Here is a 23,466-nt window from a genome sequence, read left to right as displayed (position 1 = left end):
AATGGGCGGGACAAAAGTATCGGCACCCTCAACTGCAAACAACCGCTTCTGGTATCCATCAATTAGTTTCTTACAATGCTCTGCTGGAAATTTTAGACCATTCTTCTTTGGCCAACTGCTCCAGGTCTCTGAGATTTGAAGGGTACCTTCTCTAAACTGCCATTTTCAGATCTCTCCACATGTGTTCTATGGGATTCAGGTCTGGACTCATTGCTGGCCACTTTAGAAGTCTCCAGTGCTTTGTCTCAAACCATTTTCTAGTGCGTTTTGAAGTGTGTTTTGGGTCATTGTCCTGGTGGAAGATCCATGACCTCTGAGGGAGACCCAGCTTTCTCACACTGGGCCCTACATTATGCTGTAAAATTTGTTGGTAGTCTTCAAACTTCATAATGCCATGCACTTGGTCAAGCAGTCCAGTGCCAGGGGCAGCCAAGCAACCCCAAAACAACAGGGAACCTTCACCATGTTTGACCGTGGGGACCGTGTTCTTTTCTTTGAAGGCCTCGTTTCCCCCCCCTGTCAACTCTATGTTGATGCCTTTTCCCAAAAAGCACTACTTTTGTCTCGTCTGACCAGATGACATTCTTCCAAAACGTTTTTGGCTTTCTCAGGTAAGTTTTGGCAAACTCAAGCTGGGTTTTTTATGTCTCTTGGTCAGAAGTGAGATCTTCCTGGGTATCCTACCATAGAGTCCCTTTTCATTCAGACGCCGACGAATAGTACGGGTTGACACTGTTATACCCTCGGACTGCAGGACAGCTTGAAGTTGTTTGGATGTTAGTCGAGGTTCTTAATCCACCACTCGCACAATCTTTCGTTGAAATCTCTCGTCAATTTTTCTTTTCTGTCAACATCTAGGGAGGTTAGCCACAATGCAATTGGCTTTACACTTATTGATGACACTTCGCATGGTAGACACAGGAACATTCAGGACTTTGGAGATGGACTTGTAGCCTTGAGATTGTCCATTTTTTCTCACAATTTTGCTTCTCAAGTCCTCAGACAGTTCTTTGGTCTTCTTTCTTTCCTCCATGCTCAGTGTGGTACACACACAAGGACACAGCACAGAGGTTTAGTCAACTTTAATCCATTTTAACTGGCTGCAAGTGTGATTTAGTTATTGCCACCACTTGTTATGTGCCACAGGTAAGTAACAGGAGCTGTTAATTACACAAATTAGAGAAGCATCACATGATTTGTTAAGGGAGCCAATACTTATGTCCCGCCCATTTTTGGACTTTTGTGTAAAATGATAATGATTTAATTTTTTCCCATTGTCTTTTGTGTTTTTTCATTGCAAGCAAAATAAATGAAGATATTACTACCAAAGCATTTGTAATCGCAATCATTTTCTGGGAAAAATTGAGCATTATCTGACAGAATTGCAGGGGTGCCAAAACTTTTGGCCAGGACTGTAGTTGAAAAAGTTTTTTTTTTTTTTGACACCGTTCTTGCAACCAGATCACATTGGATAAGGCGCTTTTGGAATGGAAAAGTTAACTGGTGACAGAGGAGACGTTAACATGGCACAAAAACGAATTGGCGATTTACTAGCGAATTTTTCTAAAATTCAATTCGGGGTCGAAAATGAAGATGATTATGATAGTTTATAATAGTGCCCAGCGAGGAAAAGTTAGCTGTTTAGGTAGTTTAGACCGTGATGATAGTTTGCATGTTATTGTTTGTTGTTGCTGTTAAGCTGTCGCCATGCAGAGTGATGTTGGATATTGGTCTGCAATTTATTTGAGTGTTGTGAAAGGTGGGTGTTAAACCGAGGCATATTGGACCTTTTAGTTTTCAAATGTGTTTGTGTGTCATTGTGCCGTCCAGCTGCGGGGATTTGCTTTATAATACACGGGCGCTTTTATTTCCAATACCAAAATGACCAAAATGGACCAAAATGGCTGTTTTTGGATGGGAAAAACAAAATAAGATCCTCACCACCCCCTGTTGTGAGTGACCTCCATCGACCCTGTGGCAAAGTAATGCATTCGACTCAAAGAAAAGCCTTAAATATAGCCAGAGAAATGAGAGTAATATATTATATACATGTTCAGAATTGGTCCCTATCTAGTATCGGCCATAGTGCCTTAAAAAGTACAATGAGTTTGCCATTTTGTGCTTTTCAGTTGTGCAGGAACTATGTTATTCCTTATATAGTGCCCCGGTGCACTGCATCTCTTAGTTCATCCTGAAAAGTAATGATCATGATGCATTGTGCGGATGAAAAAATGTTTCCTTGGGGAATTGCTTTAATTTTGGTGTCAGACCAATTCAGGAGTTGTTCTGAGAAAATATCTTAAAGAGAATTATAATACTAAGGGGCTGTGAGATATCAATAGAACCGTTATGTGGCAAGATAACAAATATTAATAAAGTTAACAAAAAAATAAATCACATTCATGAGCAATTATCGAAAATAGATCGAAAATTACGAACATTTCCGAAAGTATTCCGGAAACAGCCGAATGGGGCTTTGACGTCACAGCCAGGAAACAAAAGGTCGAGGCAGGTGCCATCGTTGTTTATCGACGAGAGAGTTGCGTTCGTGTCTTATCAAAAAAATCGCTAAAATGGTTCAAACCTGTCATGCTATGTGGTGTACAAATAGCCATTTGTTGCAATGTAGTACCCATGAGTTTCCGAACGCGAGGAAAAGAGCTGGACTACGCAGACAATGAGTAAAGTTCGTCCGTGCAAAGAGGGCTAATTATGCAGACCCAGCCTCCGGCACGGTTTTGTGTGGTGCGCATTTTACAACTGAAAGCTATTTGAACTATGGACAAATGAAATCAGGTTTTGCTAAGAAATTGCTGCTGAAAGCAGATGCGGTGCCCACCATACACGCGCAGCCACCTAAATGTCCCGAGATATCAAGAAAGAAGACGATGACTGGCACTGATGAGACCACCCCACCACCCCAGTCTAAGCAAAGGAGGGGAGCAGCCAAGCTCGAAATGGCCAGAGTGAGTACTCTTTTATAATAAAAACCATATCACGATTAGATATAGGACTGGACACATGTATAAATTATCGCTCGTAAAATATATAGAACAAATCCTCTAATCCCATTCATATTTGTGTCTGTTGGCAGAGCGGAAACCTAAGATAGCACAATAAATGATAATTATTCTATACATTACTTTATTTTGCGGTTACGGTGTATCAGCTTCACAAAAAGAAATGCAAAACAAACCATTCGGTGTTTCCCCACACGATCTGTTGCCGGTGTTTCATCAGTGTGATTGCTCCCCTCAATGATCGTTTCATTAGACTGCATTGGCTTTCGTTTGGGCTCAAATTGATAACCCAAAACACCAAAGAAAGGTTCATAACTCTCCTCGTCACTATTAGAAGAACGTTCGTTACGTCGCATTCGTCGCTGCAACTAGAAACAAAATTGTCCGCCATCATCGCCGCTATTCAGTACTAAGCACTGAGAGTGTTTCCTAGTTGTGACGTCACGCACACAATATGCTAGATTTCCGGGATCTCGGGCGCCGGTCTTTTTACCTTGACAATCGATCCCAATTTCTATCATTTTCTTGATGTTGCGATGTGTGTAATTACACGAAGTGGCATGATATGAATCCAAAAGGCATGCGCTTATGGATAAATGATGGAATATTAGCATTTCCCCAGGTGTTGTAATAATCTTTAAGGGACTGTAAGTATGTTATTTATTTTTAAGGTTGAAAAATGAGTAAAATGCGAACAGTTTTTAAAAAAAATCGTAATTACCAAGTTGTAACACTCACTTGTTGCCATCACATGGGTTGTTAACTTGCTGGTCGCACAGTGGTCCTGTCCAACCCGGATGACAGGTGCAGGAAAAGCCACGATGCCCTGTCGGATGGCAGTCCCCCTGGACGCAGGCACCTCTCTGGCAGGGTTGGCAACCAGGCTCCACTCCTTGACCTAGCCACTGTCGAGTAGTGCTCTGCGCGGTCTTGGCATCCGTGGCTCCCAAGCCAAGGCCCGCGCCGAGATTCTGGAGCTTCCCGTTGATGTAGAGGTTACGGAGACAGCCATGAAAACTGGTGCCATTTCGGCCACTTGAGCTGTGCTGCAGGGCTGACAGACCCCCGGAGGCAGATGTACGCTCTGGCATACCTGGAATGCATTGGTAAAGAGGAGATTAGCAAAATATAAACTCATTCACTGTCATTGATAAAGTTAGTCCTTTCATTTTGATGCAGTGCAATCTTATAATGCTACAAACTAGTCACATTTTCTTGCACAAATACATCATTGATGATGCAACTAGAAACAAGATCACCAACAGGTGATCTTTTTCTTACCTCCAAGGTAAAGTGGGGAGTCGATGTTAAGTGTTGACAGATTGCTCATGGAGTTGATGGATTTAGGTGCCCCGCCATCAATGGACAGTGACAAAGTCTGGTCTGATGCTACCAACTCAACCGCGTGGAAACTGCCGTCATTCACTGTCTCCACACTGAAAGAGAAACATTAGCATAATCCAACAGTACTGTTACAAATTTTCTATATGTGATATATCTTTATTATTGTACTTTAATTGTAGAATTACATTATCTGCTGATTTGATAAGACTGACAGAAGCGAGGTAGCCTATTTGCGCCATCGGCCCTTCTGACCAACATCAACCACTCAATTTTGTACTACTTTCCAATCCATTCAATTTCCCTTTAGTAATCAATGATGAGATAAAACTGTCATGTTTTTTGTTGGTGTGTGCCAACCTGTAGATGGCAGAAGGAGGGTAAGATCCAGTATCATAGCTGACCCGTAGGCGTCCCCGGTAAAGCTCCATAGCAATGTGATCATTATCACCTTTATATAACAACACTCCGCTGTCCTCATCTGTCGCAATCTGAAAACAAACCAGAATTTCAATTTGTTTTTATATGGATTTTATAAGTGGATACTTGCAAGTCATTCACACCTGCAAGCTAATGTTGGTCTGTGGTGAGATCGGGTTAGAGGGAAGCTGCAGGTATGACTTGCGGTCAACAAAGTTGACACTGACGAGAGTCTCGCAGCGCTCCCCCTCGTAGCCCTGAAGACATTGGCAGCGGGGGTCGGTTCCCATGACGACACACTGCGCCCCGTTTAGGCAGTCGTGGTTGTCGCAGGGGCTGGTGCGAGGAAGGACCATTGGCGGGGACAAGTCGCAAAATAACCCACTGCAACCACAAAAAAATCACATGTGTGATGGAGGAATTACATACTGAGATATACATACCTAAACCTAACACCTTAAAAGCAGCTCGTAATATACATTTAAGCATAAGTCTGTCAGTATGTGAATCTCTGTACAAGTTTTTTTTTTGCTTTTGCATTGCATTTAAAAAAAAAACCCCATACATATTTAGTACAGGAGTTCTTCGAGATTTACCAGTCTTCCTTTGCACAAATTCTGTACTAACCGAGCACATTGCGTGAACACTACTCCCGCAAAGATTGAATTAACACAAGGGGGAGCCCTCCATCTACAGTCTGGACAAGAACCTTCTGACAATCTATAGCTAATCTATTTATACTTTAGCCAACCAATTAATCAAAAAGGTAAAAGACATTTAAGCAAGGGTGAAAGTTGCTCTAATTTCTTGCTGAACTCCCTGACAAAAAGGTCGCGACGGTGCCAGATTTCTTTTCTTTTTGGGGGTGGCATGAAATGTAAAAAGGAATATACTTTTTTAAATTAATTTTTTTTAAAATAAGGAAATAAGTAACCAAACATAGGTAAATTAATAAAAAATAAGTCCAAAGTGCACATTAACTATACTGTATTGTCAAATGTATCACATTTGAGACAAGCATTTCTGAACCTCACTGCAGTTAAAAAAAAAAAAAAAAAAAAGTTTAAAACCTTATTGTATTCAATATCACTTTAGTTATATTTGTTTTACCACGAGAACTGCATTTAATGCTTAATGTATCATTTATGATACATTTTAGAGAACACATATATACAAATTCATTAAAAAAATGTTAAACTTGTTCTAATATTACGTTTAAGGACCACATAAGGCTTTCAAATTGAAAAAAATCTGAATTTTCTGTTCAGTATTTCTGGGGTAAGACATCATAGGGTTAACATGATGTTCTGAACCTCCTCATCAGAGAAAATAAGTCTCTTCAACTCCTTTCTTTGTCTTAAAGAGCTGATCAATTTTCCTTTGCATTGCCCTTTTTTATCGCATGAATTTAACAAGCTTATTTTTTCATTTATTTGTCCCAGAAAACATGCATTTCAAACAATTAGAGCAGGGGTGTCAAACCAATTCCACAAAAGGCCAAAAGGGTCCTGGATTTCGTTCCAGCCAATGAAGAGGTCATCTTTTCACCAATCTGATCTCCTACAAGTGTAGTCAATTGATTGCAGTCAGGTTTGCTTGTTTCAGCAGAAAATTCATTGGTTAATCCGTTTGCGCAGTCGTGGTTGAAATGAAATCCAGGACCTTCTTGGCCCTTTGTGGAATTGGTTTGACATCCCTGAATTGGAGCTAACTATCCATGCTGTTCACATGTCAGTACGTCAGCCAATTGAACGGATAACTGGAGTCCAGGCCAGGGAGGGTGGTTAGCTGAGCGCATGCGCACATCGACGTCAGACTCAGATGTCTGCTGCAGCTGTGGAGCTCCGTGCTGTCCGTGGAATAAATAAATAATAAATATTGGTGGAAACAGATGACGCTACACAAGCACTTTATTAGGATTATTGTTAACACTTGTGTATATAAATCTGACATTACTAAATTGTTTTCATCGTGCGTGTGGCAGCCTGGCAGTTTTTTTTTTTTTTTTAGCATTGAGATTTGACAGTTGCCGTCATATTTTCTGGATCACAGCATCGTTCCGCCCCTGAAATTCCTACCAGAATGGTGTTCCATACAGTTCTGGCCCACTTTCATCCCCTGCATTTAAGGCTTGCTAATGCTTATGATGTTTGCTATGGATTACTGCTTTGCAATTTGTGTTCCTTACCTGTAGCCTTCTGGACAGACACAGGTGTATCCATTGATGGCATCAATGCACTGACCACCATTCTGGCACTTGTTATCATCACAATCGTTATAGTCCAGCTCACAGTGCTCTCCAACATAACCTGGAGTGCACTCACACCTATGATGCATGTGCACACACACGGAATAAAAAAACACATTCAACCGTCTATTGCTTAAAGTCAGCAACTATTTTTGTGTGAGACATCATGACAACTAGTTTGTGTGCGTCTAGTATACTCACTTGTACCCCTGAGGGGTCAGAATGCACTTCGAATCGTGCTGACATGGGTTCAATTCGGGAGCGCAGAAATCTAGCTTCTCTTCACATAGCTCCCCTGGGAACAAACACAAAAAACATCAACTTTCAGTCCAAACAACTCTGACATGCCAATAGATACATGCGTCTCTCTGTGTGTATTATTTGATGGATGACTCTCTTGTGGGCAGGCCTGACGCAGAGGTCTGATAAACGATCTCATCCCTGGGAATGGCATGTCCCTGATGATATTCCCAGGCGCATCCCTGTGCTCTCCAAACTCAAAACTTTAAATTGATTAAAATAACTCATGGGGGAATAAAACAAAGCTTTCGACAGCACTACGTCCACAGTGGGGATAATTAAAAAATCACTTGAGGATTTGTCTGTGATGTGTGGTGATGTGTGATATTTATGCCTATTTAGAACATTTTCTGCCAATGTGTTCATAGAGCAGCAAACATAGACGGTATAAATGTATTGTACAGTACCCCAAAATACTTGTAAACTACACATAATTATAGGACAAAAAAATGTCAATTTCAGGTAACATGTACAGTGGGGAGAACAAGTGTTTGATACACTGCCGATTTTGCTGGTTTTCCCACTTGCAAAGCATGTAGAGGTATGTAATTTGTATCATAAGTTTGCTTCAACTGTGAGGGACGGAATCTAATACAAAATCCAGAAAATCACGTTGTATGATTTTTAAATAATAAATTTGCCTTTAATTGCATGAAATAAGTATTTGATACATCACAAAAATCGAACTTAATATTTGGTACAGAAACCTTTGTTTGCTATTACAGATACCAAACGTTTCCTGTAGTCCTTGACAAGATTTGCACACACTGCAGCAGGGATTTTGGCCCACTCCTCCATGCAGATCTTCTCCAGAGCCTTCAGGTTTCGGGGCTGATGCCCGGCAACAAGGACTTTCAGCTCCCTCTATAGATTTTCTGTCGGGTTCAGATCTGGTGACTGGCTAGGCCACTCCAGGACCTTAAGATAAGATGCTTCTTAAGGAGCCACTCTTTAGTTGCCTTGGCTGTGTGCTTTGGGTCGTTGTCATGCTGGAAGACCCAGCCACGACCCATCTTCAGGGCTCTCACTAAAGGAAGGAGGTAGTCAGCCGAGATCTGGCGATACATAGCCCCATCCATCTTCCCCTCAATACGGTGCAGTCGTCCTGTACCCTCGGCAGAGAAGCAGCCCCAAAAAATGATGTTTCCTCCTCCATGTTTCACGGTTGGGATGGTGTTCTTGGGGTTGTACTCATCATTCTTTTTCCTCCAAACACGACGAGCCAAGTTTAGACAAAAATGTTCAATTTTGGTCTCATCCGACCACATGACCTTCTCCCATTGCTCCTCTGGATCATCCAGATGGTCAGTGGCAAACTTCAGACGTGTCTGGACATGCACTGGCTTCAGCAGCGGGACCTTGCGTGCGCTGTAGGATTTTAACCCATGACGGCGTAATGTGTTTCCGATGGTTTTCTTCGAGACTGTGGTTCCAGCTCTCTTCAGGTCATTGACCAGGTCCTGCCGTGTAGTTCTGGGCTTATCCCTCACCTTCCTCATGATCAGTGATGCCCCACTAGGTGAGATCTTGCATGGAGCCCCAGAACGAGGCAGATTGACCGTCAACTTGAACTTCTTCCATTTTCTAATAATCGCTCCAACAGTTGTTACCTTCTCACCAAGCTGCTTGCTTATTTCCCTGTAGCCCATCCCAGCCTTGCGCAGGTCTATTATTTTATCCCTGATGTCCTCTTTGGTCTTGGCCATTGTGGAGAGGTTGGAGTTTGTTTGTTTGAGCATGTGAACAGATGTCTTTTATACAGGTAACAAGTTCAAATAGGTGCAGTTACTTTCGGTAAAGAGTGGAGAACAGGAGGGGTTCTTAAAAAATAACTAAGAGCCGAAATATTTACTAGTTGGTAATGTATCAAATACTTATTTCATGCAGTTAAATACAAATTTATTATTTAAAAATTATACAATGTGATTTTCTGGATTTTTGTATTAGATTCCGTCACTCACAGTTGAAGAGAACTTATGATACAAATTACATACCTCTACATGGCTTGCAAGTGGGAAAACCAGCAAAATCAGCAGTGTATCAAATACTTGTTCTCCCCACTGTATGTACAGTACGTGTGTGTGTACGTACAGTATATATGTATGTATGTAAGTAAATTGAAATAAAACTATAGTGCGATATTAAAAACAATTTACCATTGAGGACATGCATTTTAAAGAGTGCACAAGCAGTACATGACAATGAATACCCAATATCCATCATTGGAAAAGAAGTGAGCAGGGAGATGATGGAAAGAAGCAAGTAGAGAGGAGCAATGAGAAGAAGCAACTAACCTCTCTCCACCTCATTGGTAGCAGCTGCGACCACAGAAAAGACAGCGGATGGCGGAAAGCAGAGCGAGATGAGAGAAAGACAAATGACAGCGAGACAGAAAGAAAACACCGCCACCAAGGTTAGCAGTCACATGATAGCACAACACCAAAGCAGCCGCGCAGCAGAGCCGTGTACCAGCAGTGATTCCTAAATCCTGCTTATAGAGTGCTGTGAGAGATCAACAGATGTGGTCTGAAATGATTCTATTTCACTTAATTGCTTTAAAAATGACTAGTTATCAACTAAAAATAATCTTTGAACTATTTATGCAAGCAATATTGTGTAAGAGGCAGATAGCAAAAGATAATAGTTAATTCACTAGTATTAAATTCAGGATTTGTTGTCGATTAAGTGTGTTAAAGTGATGCATATTGACTGAGAAGCAAGCTTTGCATGCTCGGGAGAGGCTAAATTTAATTAGGTTGTTAGTGAAAGTGGAAGTCTACGAAATATATTGTTTGAGCACTTCTAGTGCTGCCCATAGGCGGAATTTCGGGGCGGCATGGCCCCCCTAAGGCTGAAAAGTGTCACTGCATGTACTGTATTTTTCGGACTATAAGTCGCAGTTTTTTTCATAGTTTGGCTGGGGGTGCGATTTATATTCTGGAGCGACTTATGTGTGAAATTATTAACACATAATTATATCATTTCACATGTTATTTTGGTGTTTTGGAGTGACACTAAAGGCTTGGTAAACTTGTTCGCATGTTCTTTATGCTATAGTTATCTGAATAACTCTTAATAGTTATGTTACGTTAACTTACTGGCCACGTTCGCATTTCGTTGTTCATGCATCATGTAGCATTATCATACTGTACACTTATTCAGCATGTTGTTCTCTATTGTATTTTTATTTTAAATTGCCTTTCGAGATGACATATCTGTTCTATGTGTTGGATTCTATCAAGTAAATTTGCCCCCAAAATGCGACTTATACGCCGGTGCGACTTATACTGTATGTTGTTTTTTCCTCTTCATCGCACATTTTTGGGCTGGTGCGACTTATACTCAGGTGCGACTTATAGTCCGAAAAATATGGTAATTGACTTTCCTATATCTGATTTTAAAATTGTCCAGTAAAATATTGTCTATAAAAGTTGCAAAGCAATAAAACAAACAACAAAAATGAATGAAATGAACAAAAAACTATTTTTATAATGAGTCAGAATTATTTTTTGAACAGATAATGTCACTGGCACCTTAGACAGTCATTTGCTTTTGCCTAGCCAAAACCACCTAAAGACCGAAGAGGCAAGATGCATATACTTTTTCCAAACCCAAGCTTTCAAAAGCGACAACAACTTCTGAGCAAGAACCAAGAATTGAAAATGTGGATCAGCTATATATATTTATATATATATATATATATATATATATATATATATATATATATATATATATATATATATATATATATATATATATAGTAGGGCTGTCAAAATTATCGCGTTAACGGGTGTTAATAAATTTTCTAAATTATTTGACACATTTAATGCACATGCCCCGCTCATACAGATTAAAATGACAGCAAAGTGTCATTTCCACTTGTTACTTGTTTTTTGGTGTTTTGCCGCCCTCTGCTGGCGCTTGGGTGTGACTGATTTTATGGGGTTCAGCACCATAATTAGTATTGACATCAACAATGGCGAGCTACTAGTTTATTTTTTGATTGAAAATTTCACAAACTTAGAGGGGTTTTAATATAAAATTTCTATAACGTGTACTAACATTTATCTTTTAAGAACTACAACTCTTTCTATCCATGGATCGCTTTAACAGAATGTTAATAATGTTAATGCCATCTTGTTGACTTATTGTTATAATAAACAAATACAGTACTTATGTCCAGTATATTGAATGTATATATCTGTCTTGTGTCTTTCCATTGCAACAATAATTTACAGAAAAATATGGCATATTTTATGGATGGTTTGAATTGCGATTAATTGCGATCAATTAATTTTTAAGCTGTGATTGACTGATTAAAAATTTTAATCGTTTGACAGCCCTAATAAATAGCAAAAAATTTTTTCGAGAGGCTTTGGCCATATTGCAAATAACACCTTGTAAAGGTAAGACCTTACACAATGATAAAAAATGAGCAGTCTGTTGATTTAATTGATCATGATTTATGAAGGCCTAATCTTTGCCTATTTTCTCATTTTTAATGATCACGAAATCCTTCAAATTTGAAAGCTTAACAAGCCCGCCTTCATCTAAAAATCTCATTTTTGGGAGACACTAAAGTAGAAAAATGACGTGACTGTGTGTGTCACCATGGATACGGCATTAGCCACGTGTTACCTGTGTACTCCGGTGAGCACATGCATGTGTAGTTATTGATTCCATCGACGCATGTAGAGTTGTTCTCACAGTCGTTGTCTTCACAGTCGTCGATGTTTAACTCGCAAGAATCGCCCTCAAAACCCTCGGGGCACACACACCTTGAAGCAAACATACATATGCGCACATAAACACCGCATTGTCAGCAACTTGAACATATTCCCGGTACAAAATCATTACTCAGTTGACATGAGCGTGCCTTGATTCTATAAGTACTGCTCACACACGCGCAAGACACAGAGCGCAGTCGTGGCGGTATATGATGGGCCTAATAAAAGCTCTCATGTGGCATAAAAGGATTAATATCTCATTTTGTAGTCAACACGCGGTTCTTATTGCCCCTGCGCCAATGTGCCGTAGATGAAAAAAAGTAACCATACGAAAATGAAACTGCAGATGAAAAGAGACAGGTATTGTGTTATAAAATGTCAGGGGAGAAGTTGAGGGAAAGGTGATGATACGGAAGCATAGGTGGGTAGAGTAGCCAAAAATTTTACTCAAGTAAGAGTAGCATTACTTCAAAATAATATTACTCAAGTAAAAATAGTCAAAAAATTTACTTGAGTACAAATAAAAAAGAATACTCAACTAATGAGTAACATGTGAGTAACTGCTTACTTTTTTTTTTTTTTAGATTTTTTTTTTTCTTTTGAATGGTATTTTTTTTCTCAGCACAAAAATATCTTTATGTTACTTTACGTTAACTGTTGCTATAATGATACAGTACAATAACCCATTACTAGGGCTGTCAAAATTATCGCGTTAACGGGCGGTAATTAATTATTTTAATTAATCACGTTAAAATATTTGACGCAATTAACGCACATGCCCCGCTCAGACTGATTTAAATGACAGTACAGTGAATGCCCACTTGTTAATTGTGTTTTGTGGAGTTTTGCTGCCCTCTGCTGGCGCTTGGGTGCGACTGATTTTATAGGCTTCAGCACCCATGAGCATTGTGTAAGTAATTATTGACATCAACAATGGCGGGCTACTAGTTTATTTTTTGATTGAAAATTTTACAAATTTTATTAAAACGAAAACATTAAGAGGGGTTTTAATATAAAATTTCTATAACTTGTACTAACATTTATCTTTTAAGAACTACAAGTCTTTCTATCCATGGATCGCTTTAACAGAATGTTAATAATGTTAATGCCATCTTGTTGATTTATTGTTATAATAAACAAATACAGTCCTTATGTACCGCATGTTGAATATATACTGTATATCCATCTTGTGTCTTATCTTTCCATTCCAACAATAATCTACAGAAAAAATATGGCATATTTTATAGATGGTTTGAATTGCGATTAATTGCAATTAATTACGATTAATTAATTTTAAAGCAGTAATTAACTCGATTAAAAATTTTAATCGTTTGACAGCCCTACCCATTACAAAACCACATTAAGCCAAAGAAATACAAAAAAAAAAAAAAAATACATCCTTGAATTCCGACAAGAGAAAAAAAAAAAGACAGAAATGAAGCATTATCTGTCCAAAGAGCAGGAGTGCCCTCTAGTGGAGGAAATAGTTTGAATAGTGATTAGTTCCTTCTTAGTTACTATTATGAAATTAAAAGGATAATATCTCTGGTATTCTATGGTCAATCGGTGCCAAATAAAAAGAGAGAGGATAAAATCCCTGCTTTCGAGTCATGTTGAGGGCAGCGTTCTATGTCAAATACTTTATTTTTTATGCTGCTTTACAGACGTCACATGATTGAACAAGCTGGTATGATCATAGAACGGCAAGCTATTGTTGTGACGTCTCATTGGTGGAATTAGTAGAACTACTTTTGGCATCATTGGCAAAAAAAAAAAAATCTAACATGTAGACTAAAGAGGAAAAATGTAACGACTCTTGTGTAGCCCAAAGTAAGAGGTAAGCGTAGCATTTTTTCTTCACAAATCTACTCAAGTAAAAGTAAAAAGTATGGCTTAGTAAAACTACTTTTAGGAGTACATTTTTCTCAAAAAGTTACTCAAGTAAATGTAACAGTTACGCGTTACCACCCACCTCTGTACAGAAGTGAGCTGCATGTTTCATTGCTTGCGTAAGAAGTTGTTTTCATTTTGGTGATGGTAATTAGAATCCTTCATTCATTCATTTTCTCCTGCCTGTCTGCTATTATTAAAAATCCCAAAGTAAAGAATGTGGACTCCGCAATAGGCTTAAGGGGATAGTCTTTTATTTCTACGAGTGTACACAAATGTACACGAGTGCTAAACTAGTCCCCCCCTGGAATCCACGGTAAAAAAAAAAAAAGCGTAGATTCCGCAGAGAACAATCCTGATTCTGCTGGGAGCAAACCTAGATTCTGTGGCTTGAAAGTTTTTGAAACCATTAACACTACGTATAAATTAATCACTTTTTATTTTTGATTAATGAACATTACCGCAGACTGCTGGAAAAAAAATTGAAACATTCAGTCAGGTAATCAAAAGCAGTTTCTTTTCTTTGTGTGGTGTGTGCTGTTTAACCACAACATCTAGCAGCTGTCATGAAAACTACAGGTACAATTTAGTATTCTGCACCTCGCCCTGTATTTCTCTGTTTTGATTTCCACAGACCATGTTGAAACATGTGGTAAAATGTATAATTGCCGGATTCCGGGGGACTAGTAAACTACAGATAAATATGCCATAATGATGATATGCAAACTGATCATCTGTGTTGTAAATAGTAGTTTGGACTTTGAATAATCTCCGCATTTTCCACGCGTATGTTTTAAAATAAAATACAATGGTACCTCTGCATACGAAGTTAATTCGTTCAAGGACCTTGTTTGTAAGTCGAAATGCTCGTATGTCGAGCAGGATTTTCTCATAAGAATACGTTATAATTCCATTAATTCGTTCCACAGCCAAAAAACCTACATTAAATCCTTGATAAATACTGCTGGTACTACAAATGGCAATTACACATCGCAAAACAAATCAATTATTAATAAAAACCGGACAATAAAATAATAATAATAATTCCTGTGATAATGTAACGAATTGGGTTCTAATGCGGTGAACGTGTTTTGTGTGCTGAACCTGAACGCACCGCGTCGCTGACGTGACAGAGAGAAGGAGTGGTGCTGTTGAGAGTTTACTTTCACTTTTAATGTTTTGTTGAGAACACCGTCAACTGCGGTGGACAGTAGGCGTGTTGTGTTGGACAAGTTCTGAAATATATGATAAAAACCTGACAAAGCTGGCGATTTCTTTGGCGATGTTACCACAATAATAATTGTCACCTTAACTTATAAAGACTGGCAAACAGAGGTCGGAGGAGGACCATGGAGATCGTAAACATTTTACAGCTGTATTGTTGAGCCAGTTCACGGATGCGCACCCCACGCTCATATTTTTCTATTATTTGTATCTTCAGTTCAATGGGAAGCGGGAACTTTTTCCTTGTTTCACCACTTGTACCAGCCTTTTTGAAACCTGTGTTGATTTCTCTCACAAGAAAATCCGCCATACGCCCGTCTGCGGCGCTGTCATATTGTCGTATTTCGAGCATGTTGTTAAATGTAGAAACAGATGGCAAGTCAAATTTTACGTCGGATGTCGAAAAGATCGTGTGTCGAAGCGATCGTATGTCGAGGTACCACTGTACATCCAATAAAAATATAGGTAGTGTAAATGTGCATTTTGTAAATGATCAACTCACCAGAAACTACTCCCTTCACCTTCTTTTAGATGACATGTGCCTCCATTTTGGCACGGGTTACTGATGCAAGCATGGATGGGCTCCTCACAGTTCTGGCCCTACATAAACAAACACCCAAATTAATTTTCACACGTTCACAAACACATGTATCTGTTTGTTTTATTCGGAAGCTACTCAAGTTCCTGTGGTTACCTTAAATCCATAGGGGCAGGTGCAACGGTAGAAGTGCACCGGGTCATTAAAGCATGTGCCGTCATTCTTGCACGGGCTGGACAGGCAGGGCTCGCATTTAGCTTGGATGTTGATATCTACTGGTCCTATATGATCCAAACACAACACATGGGCCAAACACCAAATAAATGATCACTTTGCATATTTTCGAATATCAGACAATATGGCAAACAAGGATACAGGCACACTCACACGCAGACATTGACTTGCACTGAATGAGTAATTTTTGCTTGTAACAGTCATAGCAATACACAAAACAGCTTCACACACAGGGGTCGAGAAGGAAAAAGAGTCAGGGTGGATAAGACAAGGGAGAACCGGGCCGGGACAATTTCTAGGAAGTGGGGTAGGCGCGATTTAGGGGAATATGTGATTGGCTACTTTACCTGGCACCAGAAAACCACAAGGACCCAGGACTTCTACAGTGCGTCAGTTAGATTAGGTTAAAAATAGGATTCAGTAATGTGATCATTGTCAAGATTGATTCAGAAAAAGGTTCACATACAGTAGTATAATTTCAGTCGGATGAAATTCGACCCAAACCAAAAAACTTACCAGGAAACTTAGTAAACATTTTCATGCTCAGTTGAAAGCTCATTTACAGCTGCTTCAGACAAAACCCCATGCAAAACATCTCTATAAAACTACATGCTTATAGTGTGTTTTTACAAATAACTCAATTGTAATTGAAGACTTTTGGTGTCCTCTTGAAGTCGCCATTTGCACTTTAAAAGATAATATAAATACATTGGGGCAAAGAAGTATTTAGTCAACCACTAATTGTGCAAGTTCTCCAACTTGAAAATATTAGAGAGGCCTGTAATTGTCAACATGGGTAAACCTCATCCATGAAAGACAGAATGTGGAAAAAAAACAGAAAATCACATTGTTTGATTTTTAAAGAATTTATTTGCAAATCATGGTGGTAAATAAGTATTTGGTCAATACCAAAAGTTCATCTCAATACTTTGTTATGTACCCTTTGTTAGCAATAACGGGGGCCAAACGTTTTCTGTAACTCTTCACAAGCTTTTCACACACTGTTGCTGGTATTTTGGCCCATTCCTCCATGCAGATCTCCTCTAGAGCAGTGATGTTTTGGGGCTGTTGTTGGGCAACACGGACTTTCAACTCCCTCCTCACCCCGTGGCGTCAAAATGATAACAAGAACGGTGAGCAAAAATCCCAGAACCCCACGGGGGGACCTAGTGAATGACCTACATAGAGTTGGGACCACAGTAACAAAGGCTACTATCAGTAACACAATGCGCCGCCAGGGACTCAAATCCTGCACCGCCAGACGTGTCCCCCTGCTGAAGAAAGTACACGTCCAGGCCCGTCTGCGGTTCGCTAAAGAGCATTTGGATGATCCAGGAGAATGTGTTATGGTCAGATGAAACCAAAATAGAACTTTTTGGTAGAAACACAGGTTCTCGTGTTTGGAGGAAAAAGAATACTGAATTGCACCATACCCAATGTAAAACATGGGGGTGAAAACATCATGCTTTGGGGCTGGTTTCCTGTAAAACGACCAGGACGACTGATCTGTGTAAAGGAAAGAATGAATGGGGCCATGTATCGAGAGATTTGAGTGAACATTTTCTTCCATCAGCAAGGGCATTGAAGATGAGACGTAGCTGGGTCAGCCTCCAGATCCCAACCCCATAGAAAAATCAGTGGAAGGAGTTGAAAGTCCGTGTTGCCCAACGACAGCCCCAAAACATCACTACTCTAGAGGAGATCTGCATGGAGGAATGGGCCAAAATACCAGCAACAGTGTGTGAAAAGCTTGTGAAGAGTTACAGAAAATGTTTGGCTTCCGTTATTGCCAACAAAGGGTACATAACAAAGTATTGAGATGAACCTTTGGTATTGACCAAATACTTATTTTCCTCCATGATTTGCAAATAAATTCTTTTAAAATCAAACAATGGGATTTTCTGTTTTTTTCCACATTCTGTCTCTCGTGGTTGTGGTTTACCCATGTTGACAATTACAGGCCTCTCTAATATTTTCAAGTGTCAGAACTTGCACAATTAGTGGTTGACTAAATACCTATTTGCCCCACTATACAGTATGTATAGCAAATCACACATTACAGAGGTACACTGGAACCCATAAAGTAGAATGACCCTGAGTGTGTATTACCCAGAATTTAGGCATCATTTGGGGGTAAAATACACCACAAAAGACACACGTGGAAAAGGTGAAAATTTCAACCGTTTTCAAGCATGATGTCAAGATATCGTAAGATGTCAATGAACATCATGAACTTGAGATTACTAAGGATTTTTTTGGTTTTTACAATAGGATCTTGGTGTGTAAAGGGTTTTAAGAAAAACGTATGAGAAGGCAAAAATAAATACTTAAACTTACTTCAATTAAGAGTGCTATGCCATCAAGCCGACTTACTTTTTTACTGTAAAAATTGTTAATTATTAGTTAATTAATTATTAAATATTGTCAATTATTGCAACAGCATTTTAATATTGTCTTCATTATACACTCAAGTGGCAGTAAAAAAAATGCAAATAGAAAGTGAGAGGGTGAAGTGCATTTATAACAAAATTGCTCTTTATACCTACAGTAGATACCAACTTCTTGTTTTTACCTTTTGCTATTTTACACTAATATAACTAGTGCTGCAACAATTAATCGATTAACTCAAGTAATTCGATTAGAAAAAAAACGCAAATTAAATTTTGCTGCTTCGAGTGTTCGTTTAATTAAAGTGGCGTTGTAATGGTTTGTTTTGAAAGTGTTTGCATTTAGTTTTATTGATTTGGGTGGATACACGGCTCTCTAGTGGTGACAGTGAATATGACATAAATCATTTCACATGGCTGAATCCAGCTGCTCCCTGTTAATACCAACCTAAGTTTTGTTTGAGCTAATGTTTTTTTAATGCATTCGTTATTTTGTTTATTGGTATATTTAGTCGTTTTTTTGTTGAAATATGTGTTTGAACCATTTGTTGTGAGCATTGTAAAAACAGTAGCATTTTATAGCATTTAAGCTAGAGGAGTTTTACTATGTAAGTTAGCCAATTGTGCTTTCCCTGTTTTCATGTATTTGCTTTTTATACCGTTTGAGGCTTAGTGCAGGTATTTTAATTTTGAATGTTCCTTATCCGGTTACTCGATTATTCGAACTAAATAGTTCGTCGCTTAATCGACTACTAAAATAATCGATAGCTGCAGCCCTGAATATAACCATTAAAAAAAATGTAAACATGTTATCCATAACATTTTCAGTTATTAATAATTTTTCTATTGTATTTTACTCTTAGTTACAAAAAAACAACAAAAACTTTGCTTCAAAATCTACAATATTTGGCTGTTCCATACCAATATTTATTGTGTTCAACCTCAACCTTATATAAGTTCAGTTCCTTCTTAAGGCCACATTCTACCGGATGCGTGTGAGGAACGGATCGTTTGGGCTATTTTCTAATTTGCCGGAGACGCATCCATCAAAATGGGCAGAACCAGGCCTGGAGTCAACAGGGCAAGTGCTTATTCACCATTTAAACACCAGCGAACATGGAGGATGAAAGATTCATTATAGAGGTGGAAAGTCACAAAGTCATTTACAACACAGCAGATCCTTTCTATAAGGACAACTTTAAAAAGGAATCTGCATGGAACGTCATAGCAGAAGCAATGAGGATAGACGGTGAGTTGTACAAGCTATGTAATTTAAAACAATAATTAAATATTAGAGAATGGGTTGTTGATGTGGTTGGGGTGTAACAAACCAATTATAAAAGCAAAAAAAAATTGTGAAAAAAATAATCAGTTAAATCATGTCAACTTTTTTCTTTGCTTCTCTGTTGAGTATAGAGTCCGTGTGTTTGCCGAGGTTTTTAATGCCACATTATCGCGCGCGGTCACACAAGAGCGCACGACGAAACGGAGCTGCCTGACCGGAGTTTGGCGCAGCCAGTATATTTTGCCCTATTTTTGACGTACTGCGGAGCACGCAGTCAACATGAAGGTTGGCGGATCTGTACCGCACACGCATCCGGTATAATTTGGCCTTTACGTGTGGTGCTGTGCGACTAAAGTAGAGTAAAGCACATGTGCACATACCTGTGCAGGTGAACTTCTTGGATGGCGTGGTGAGCAGGAGTTTGTCAGTCATGTCACCAGGCCCAGCGCAGCGGGCAATACCGGGCTCCTTGTAGCCACTCTTCACCCAGTCGGACAACCACTGCATGTGGCAGTCACAGTGCAGAGGGTTAGCGCCCAGAGCCCTGCCAAAGACACACAAACCAATGTTGGGTCATGTTGTATCAAGTGGAAACAAATTAAAAGTGATTTGTTTCAATAGCGAAAACCCTTTTTTAGCACTATTTTGATGGCGAGTGAGGAACTTCACAAATATTTGGAATACTTGTTAGCACCGAAGAAAGGCGTAAATCAAAATGAATGAGAAGTGGTTTGCTTTGGTGCAATGTTTTTCTGTTGTAGATGTGAGCCAATCTCATTCTGTATGGCAGGTCAAGGGCGTAGGTTTGCATAGGGATGGTAGGGACATAACACTACCAACTTTTCAGGATGCTCAAATTGTCCCCACCAACATTTGATCAACCTTATTTGCATTATATAACGATTTCAGTTATATAGGTAATTTAGATCGTCTTTCCATATGTAGTAAGGATAGAATCGACCCTACCATTATTAAGTGAATTACTTTCATCTTTCATTATGTTCAGACTTACATTGACTCCTTTTCACTTGCTGAATGTGCCAGTCCATTTCCTCCCTTCAAACGCACGTTTGATTGACTGATGACACCCCCCCCCCCCGGGCCTCCGCCCCTTTCAAAGACGAGGAATATTAGAAGTTTTTTTCACTAGCAGCAACCACTGTAAGTAACCACTAATTTTGCTACTATAAGTCCGACCTGCATCAGAGTTAGCATACCATTAATCTGTGTGAATTTCACGAACTTGAGTAGGAAGCTGCTTTGACAGAAATATCCTCCTGTATGGGTTTTTTACTGTTAGCGTTAATTAAACTGAGAAATGTACTGAACCGAGGTTAACTGCCTTCTCCCCATTTTTCATTTTTATTTTATTTATATGGTCGTAAAGCAGCCCAAAGAAGCTTTCATTTTTTGTCAAATTTGACTGTGCTTGTGGACAAAAGCAGTAGTGTTTTACCTGAAGGAAGGCTCCATTTTTATTTATTTTTGTTAAACACCAAGAAGTTTTTTCAGTTATATTTTAATCTATTTAATTAGACAGATATGTGAGTGGTCTTAAGACAAATGTTTATTTTTTTGCATTCCTGGATGGTTAAGAAATTATTACCAGGTTGGTATTTATTGTGTCTGTTAATATAATTTAACTTATGTTCAAATATTGCAATTTAAATTAGCAATTTATTCTGGAAGTTTTCAAAATGTTTCTTTAGCAGGTTTCAGTGTTGTTCATCTTACTTTAGAAAAGTAATTAATTACAGTTACAAATTACTTCTCCCAAAAAGTAATCGAGTTAGTAACTCAACTCTTACCTGAATGTAAGAGTAATAAGCTCCTTGGCAAAATAACAGGTGTTACCTTTCATGTTTTTTTTTTCGTTCCAAAAAAAAAAAAAAAAATAGTAACCTTTGCTATGTTTAGAAGTCAATTATTGCTGTGAATCCACCGTTAAAGTTGTTAAAATTGCTCCCGTTATTGCATTAGTTCCATTCTGTCTGCTTTCGACATGTGAATGTTTTAAAACGGTTTTGTCATTTAAAGATGATTCAAGTCAAGATTTTGCTGATTTCTGAGTATTTTGGAAAAAACGTTACTTATGTTCGCTAGAAAGGTTCTCTACAACATAGCCTTCCTGAGAATTCTGGCGACTGTTCACTAACGCCAGCGAGTCTGTCATTTCTCATCTAGTTCTCTATACATGTGCTAACACTGCTGTGTCTGTCATTTCGCATCTAGTTCTATATATGTGAAATCTACTGTAGCATCATGTGGGCGTAGTTTGTAGGCTATCAGCTACAGTCAGGTATTATTGGAGCCACCTATCATCGTGTTTGCAACGGCGTAACAACTCCCTTCCCTCCTCCCCACTCCCGCTCTGCTCTCTCGTCTCCGTGAGTCCGTGTCTCTCAGACTTTTCTCACATCATTCAACCAACGTAGTAACGCACGCATTCACATCCTCAGTAACGGTAACGACGGTGCCAAGATGAGAAAAGGAATTAATTACATTACTCACGACTGAAAAAAAAATACTGCCGTTAGTAACGCCGTTATACTCTTACGCCGTTATTAACAACATTGGTAGGTTTTGAAAACAAAGGTTTGAATTAGGGCTGTCAAACGATTAAAAATTTTAATCGAGTTAATTACAGCTTAAAAATTAATTAATCGTAATTAATCGCAATTCAAACCATCTATAAAATAAGCCATATTTTTCTGTAAATTATTGTTGGAATGCAAAGATAAGACACAGGATGGATATATACATTCAACATACGGTACATAAGTACTGCATTAGTTTATTATAACAATAAATCAAAAAGATGGCATTAACATTATTAACATTCTCCTAAAGCGATCCATGGATAGAAAGACTTGTAGTTCTTAAAAGATAAATGTTAGTACAAGTTATAGAAATTTTATATGAAAACCTATCTTAATGTTTTCGTTTTATTAAAATTTGTAAAGTTTTCAATCAAAAAATAAACTAATAGCTTGCCATTGTTGATGTCAATAATTACACCATGCTCACACATGGTGCTGAAAGCAATAAAATCAGTTGGACCCAAGCGCCAGCAGAGGGCGCCAAACACCAAAAAACAAGTAACAAGCGGACATTACACTCTGCTGTCATTTTAATCTGTTTGACCGGGGCATGTGCGTTAATTGCGTCAAATATTTTAACGTGATTAATTTAAAAAATTAATTACCGCCCGTTAACGCGATAATTTTGACAGCTGTAGTTTGAATCAAACGGTGTATCACCTGTACCAGCGCATATGCACTGCAAAAACACACCTTCTTAAAACGAGTTAAATTCCCCTTTTTTCAGTGTAAATTACTAGAAATAAGTTAAATGATCTGCCAGTGTTTCAAGTAAGTTTTACTCAAATTTCTTGAAACAAGAAAAACAGCTAGCTAAAAAATAAGCTTAACAGACTAATTTTAAGCAAAAAGTGTGTTTAATCTTTAGAATAACAGCTTGTTTGTCAGAAATGTTCTTAAATCAAGAATAGGCATTGTTCAGAACATTATCTGAAAGCAATGTTTATCTGGATTTCGGTAAAAAATGACCAACTTTTAATTGTATAGGCTTAATAAGAACAAATGGTAAGAGTAACTTAATTTAAATGGAATAATCTGACATATTAATCTGTTAAATAGTCTTTACACTCAAAACAAGATGGTGAAAATTATTTGGTTAGATTTAAGAAAAATTATCATATTAAGACGCTTCAAATTTGCATCGTGAAAGTTAGTATACATCAATACAGATTTATTTTGCATTGATCATTTAGCCTATCAATGAATTAGATCCGTAATCGTGAGAAATGTAGCCCTGACCCCCGTTCACCCA

General features: G+C 38.6%; 1 protein-coding gene across 8 annotated transcripts in view; it reads right to left on the bottom strand.

Moving 5' to 3' along the window:
* Window positions 1–23,466, bottom strand: part of slit2 (slit homolog 2 (Drosophila)) — a 225,464-nt gene that overhangs the window by 6,800 nt on the left and 195,198 nt on the right. For 3 of the 8 annotated variants that reach the window (XM_057842566.1, XM_057842567.1, XM_057842568.1), the window contains 10 exons: window positions 19,995–20,158; window positions 15,865–15,989; window positions 15,673–15,770; window positions 11,968–12,107; window positions 7,231–7,324; window positions 6,970–7,107; window positions 4,925–5,165; window positions 4,722–4,852; window positions 4,302–4,456; window positions 3,759–4,113 (listed from right to left, as the gene is read on the bottom strand). In XM_057842566.1, the coding sequence (XP_057698549.1) occupies window positions 3,759–4,113; window positions 4,302–4,456; window positions 4,722–4,852; window positions 4,925–5,165; window positions 6,970–7,107; window positions 7,231–7,324; window positions 11,968–12,107; window positions 15,673–15,770; window positions 15,865–15,989; window positions 19,995–20,158 (1,641 nt within the window). Of the gene's footprint in view, window positions 1–3,758; window positions 4,114–4,301; window positions 4,457–4,721; window positions 4,853–4,924; window positions 5,166–6,969; window positions 7,108–7,230; window positions 7,325–9,623; window positions 9,648–11,967; window positions 12,108–15,672; window positions 15,771–15,864; window positions 15,990–16,289; window positions 16,323–19,994; window positions 20,159–23,466 lie in introns of all 8 variants that reach the window. The other 5 variants (XM_057842562.1, XM_057842563.1, XM_057842565.1 and 2 more) reach the window with 3 other exon arrangements.

Source organism: Corythoichthys intestinalis, chromosome 8, assembly GCF_030265065.1.
Source record: "Corythoichthys intestinalis isolate RoL2023-P3 chromosome 8, ASM3026506v1, whole genome shotgun sequence".
NCBI lineage: Eukaryota > Metazoa > Chordata > Actinopteri > Syngnathiformes > Syngnathidae > Corythoichthys > Corythoichthys intestinalis.
Note: the sequence above shows the minus strand (reverse complement) of the source record. Positions and strands in the feature narration are given on the sequence as shown.